Raw genomic sequence first — 4418 nt, forward strand, 5'->3', positions numbered from 1 at the left:
TTGGATTAGTTTAAAATTATCGAAAATCATATCCAACCCAATTAAATCGGGTTGACATTTTTTCAACCCAACTATATATCGGGTTGAAAAAAATCGATTTGGTTCAGCCGAAATAGGATCGGTTCGGTTTGGATTGATCGGGTTGGCCAAACCGTGTACACCCCTAAACAAGGCTGACATGACTTGGTATATACATGTTACCTGGATACTATTTCTAATGGTTGGGGAAGTGCACAATTAATCTCTGTTGTTGTTTTCTGATACACTCTCTTTCACGTTAATCTGACCAACACAATCTTGATTGCCACATATTTAAGAAGAGTAGAAACTCACCACCTTATCCTAAATTTCAATTCCATGCAGCTAAAATTTGATAATTTATGAAATAAAATTTATCTTCATCTCGAAGGTGCTGAAATTTGTTCTTTTTATTTCCCGAGCACGATTTGAGCTTAGTTACTAACTGATCGTTTTGCCCGGAAGATGGTGAAAAATAAGTAGAGAAATGACAAGTGAAAGGTGACAAATGAAAAAAAGAATGAATTGAAAGCAGCCTAATTATTAGTAGGAAGAAAGGTCTTTCAGAAAATGAAAAAGTAGTAAGGTAGACATGGGTCACGTAAATAAAGATAGGTTCACGTAAATGGAGACATTATTGATTTTCGCTAAAAACTCAAAACCTAGATTTACTTAAAGTGAATTACAAGGACATATAATATGTACATGTTCATATCTCCAAGTTAACTTCACAAATCATTCTATTCCTCTATCTCTGTATATAAATGTAATGCACCATCTCAACTATAATTTGAAGATACTTTAAAGTTTTATCTTCTAATTCCATCTCTCTCTCCCTCTCTCTCTCTCTCTCACACACACACACACACATATTGTCATATAGTATATGGCAGCAAGTACTGCCACATTTAAGAACACTGCTACTAGACTATCACTTGCCATGGAAAGAACTAACCAATGGTACGTATTACCCACTGCTCATATACTTCATTCTTGTAGTTAATGGAATATCGTTTGCATCTTTCTGTATTAAAGATTTATTTAAATATTAATTATCTTTAATTGCAATTTGCAGGGTATTTTCTCAAGAAATTCCCACTGATCTTATTGTTGAAGTTGGTGGTGCCTCTTTCAATCTTCACAAGGTATTTTCAATCTTCACACATGTCACTCCAAGAAAAGTTCAATAGATATCACGTATTGGACATCGGTTACACTTCGGTTACACTTGCCAGTGATGTTAGAAACCGATGTCTATTAACCTTTTTCTGTAGTGTGTTGTTACATGTACAAACTGATTTAGTGTACAAACTGCTGATGATTTGTATTAATTAACCGTTTATTAATACTAGCATGACGGTTGATTTGTAGCTGGTTGATAGAGTTCGTAGGCTAAATTAGTTTAGGACTTAAGGTGAAAATTAACCGTACATACATGTGTATATGGTTGTGTTTAAATTGAGTGATCTTTTAAAATAAACATGTACATATAAATTTGATTATTAAATGGTGGTTTTTGTGTATATATATATTCAGTTCATGCTTGTGGCAAAGAGCAACTACATAAGAAAATTGGTACTAGACAAGAAAGATGGTACAGAGTTGGAAAGAATTGATCTATCTGATATACCAGGAGGGGCTGAGATATTTGAGAAAACAGCCAAGTTCTGCTATGGTGTTAATTTTGAAATCACAGTCCATAACGTGGCAGCTCTCCGTTGTGCCTCTGAGTATCTTCAGATGAATGACAAGTACTGCGATGGTAATTTGGCTGGCAGGACAGAGGATTTTCTTGCTCAAGTTGCTTTGACAAGCCTTTCTGGTGCACTTGTCGTCTTGAAATCTTGTGAAAATCTTCTTCCTTTGGCCGAAGATCTGAATATTATACAAAGATGCGTTGATGTCACAACTACTAAGGTACTACTTATGCAATTACATAGTACTAATTAGCCTCTATGTGTTTAAATTTAAAGCTAATCAGTGGGCACCTGTAGTCTTACAGAGTTACAGTGCACTAATTATTATGCATATGTGTAACTGTCTACGGCTATGCATAAGGTATAGATATAATCTGAGGCAGAACAAAATTAACTAGAAGCAAGCTTAGGCCATATCTAGTACACAAGACTCCCGCTTCAGGATTTGAGTAAGGTCAATGTAGAGCTTTACCCTTGTTATTCATAAAGAAAATGTTTTTTTTTAGATCTGTTGATCCTCTGACCTAGTAGATAACAAATATACACGTACTACAAAGATCGAGACATACTAAGTATTGACAAGCTGATAAATGTGAAATTGTGATAGATGCAGAAAAATATTATGAACCAAGTTTGGTTATATATTGTTTATTTTGATCTTTCAGTACATTTAATTTACACAGGCACATATATTCGTTAACTGTTTATAAATTAATTTGAACGTAAATTGGTGCAGGCTTGTAATGAGGCAAATTTTCCAAGCCGTTCACCTCCAAACTGGTGGACAGAAGAATTGTCCATTTTAGACATATGTTTCTTCGGGAAGGTCATAACTTCAATGAAAGGACGTGGCGCCAAAGGGTTGACAATAGCCAGTGCAATTATAACATATACAGAAAGATCACTCCCAGATCTTGTGCGTGATCATTCTGGCAGCAATGCTATCAAGCAGGAATCCAGCAGCATCAGAGTCCAGCAGCGTGAGCTTCTTGAGAGTATTGTTGCTCTCTTGCCTCCTGACAAAGCAGTTTTCCCCATTAGTTTCATGTGCTACCTTCTCCGGACTGCTATTTTCTTGGGAGCATCAAACAGTTGCAAAGTAGAACTAGAGAAAAGGATCTCGTCAATACTAGAGCATGTTACAGTAGATGATCTGCTAATTACATCATATACTTATGACGGGGAGAAACTGTTTGATTTGGAAAGTGTGAGGAGGATCATAGCGGGGTTTGTGGATAAGGAGAAAAATGTTGCTGTCTTCAATGGAGGCGATTTTAAGGAGGTTTGTTCTGCAGCCACACAGAGAGTGGGTAAGACAGTTGATGCTTATTTAGGTGAAATTGCAGTCCACAGTGAACTCAGTATTTCTAAGTTTAATGGGATTGCTAATTTGGTGCCTAAAGCTGCTAGAAAGGTTGATGATGATCTTTACAGGGCCATTGACATCTATTTGAAGGTAAAAAGCATATATACTACTCTGAATTCAGTTGCATACAAAATAATTTCACTTAATCAGCAAGCGTTATTCAGATAAACTTTTTGAATTTATCCCTTCGCATCAAAAAATGGGGGGTTCGAATGGTCGATCAAAATCATTTTCACAAAAATAGACTTTAAGTTTCACAAAATAGACTTAAATTTGAATGATCTATTAAGGGCGGTCATTTCCTAGGCTAATATTGCTGCTCTGCTGAGTCAAAAGCTCTGATGCCATGTTTATTGCTGCTCTGCTGAATCAAAAGCTCTGAAACCATTATTAGTTTGTGTTAACAAATTTGACATTAAATACTTAAATGCAGGCTCATCCAAACCTTGATGAAATAGAGCGGGAGAAAGTATGCAGTGTCATGGATCCACTGAAGCTATCATACGATGCACGGCTCCATGCATCACAAAACAAAAGATTGCCTGTACAGATTGTGCTTCACGCACTATACTACGATCAGTTAAAGATTAGGAGTGGTGTAGATGATCGAAAAGCCCCCGACGCCATTTCCACTAGAAATCAATTGCAGGCTGATGTGTCATTGGCTAAAGAGAATGAGGCATTGAGAACTGAGCTGCTGAAAATGAAGATGTACATTACTGATATTCAGAAAGGTGGTAGCATCAATACCCAAGGGACTACTTCTGCTGCAACCAAAGGTCCGAAGAAGCAAACCAAGTTCTTTTCTTCAATGTCAAAGACTCTGGGAAAGTTCAATCCTTTCAAGCATGGATCCAAGGATACATCACATATTGATGATATTGGTGTAGACCTCACCAAGCCAAGGAGAAGAAGATTCTCAATCTCCTAGGAATATACGCATATATGTCTATATAATATGATAACACCTACCTCCAGTTTGCTGTGTGATATTAAAATTTGTTTGATTTTTTGTTAGAAATGTGGATGTTACGTTGTAAAAGATAATGCGTGAACGTGATTTTTGTTAGTTCTTCATATAATCTGTGAATTGTGATTTTGTTAACTATTTCTGTATTAGCTTCACTTTGTCTCAATTATAATTTCATAAACAAGTTCCAATCATTTTTGAGTTTGTACTTGGAGACTGTCTCATAACTTCTCTTGCTCTGTACCAGTATCAGCTATCAGGTAAAACCGATCCATAAAGGTGAATGAAATTTGGTAAACAGACACCTCAACTTGACTTACACCTATGAGTTTCTCAGTTATATGTCTTCTCGTCTCTACAACCAAAA

General features: G+C 36.2%; 1 protein-coding gene across 1 annotated transcript; it reads left to right on the forward strand.

Moving 5' to 3' along the window:
- Positions 1–743: 743 nt before the first annotated feature.
- Positions 744–4186, forward strand: LOC141707582 (root phototropism protein 2). Its single transcript, XM_074510811.1, has 5 exons — positions 744–978; positions 1094–1163; positions 1555–1935; positions 2452–3171; positions 3515–4186. Exons 1-5 carry the CDS (start codon positions 905–907, stop codon positions 4010–4012), a joined length of 1743 nt encoding a protein of 580 aa, XP_074366912.1. The 5' UTR covers positions 744–904; the 3' UTR covers positions 4013–4186.
- The last annotated feature ends 232 nt before the right edge of the window (positions 4187–4418 follow it).

Source organism: Apium graveolens, chromosome 2 (assembly GCF_009905375.1).
Source record: "Apium graveolens cultivar Ventura chromosome 2, ASM990537v1, whole genome shotgun sequence".
Classification (NCBI taxonomy): domain Eukaryota; kingdom Viridiplantae; phylum Streptophyta; class Magnoliopsida; order Apiales; family Apiaceae; genus Apium; species Apium graveolens.

What these genes read in the sequence shown, in the direction of transcription:
- LOC141707582 (XM_074510811.1), top strand. Translation starts at nt 905, where the DNA reads ATGGCAGCAAGTACTGCCACATTTAAGAACACTGCTACTAGACTATCA. An exon ending in TTGATGTCACAACTACTAAG is followed by an intron (nt 1,936 to 2,451) that starts GTACTACTTATG and finishes AAATTGGTGCAG; the next exon opens with GCTTGTAATGAGGCAAATTT. An exon ending in CCATTGACATCTATTTGAAG is followed by an intron (nt 3,172 to 3,514) that starts GTAAAAAGCATA and finishes ACTTAAATGCAG; the next exon opens with GCTCATCCAAACCTTGATGA.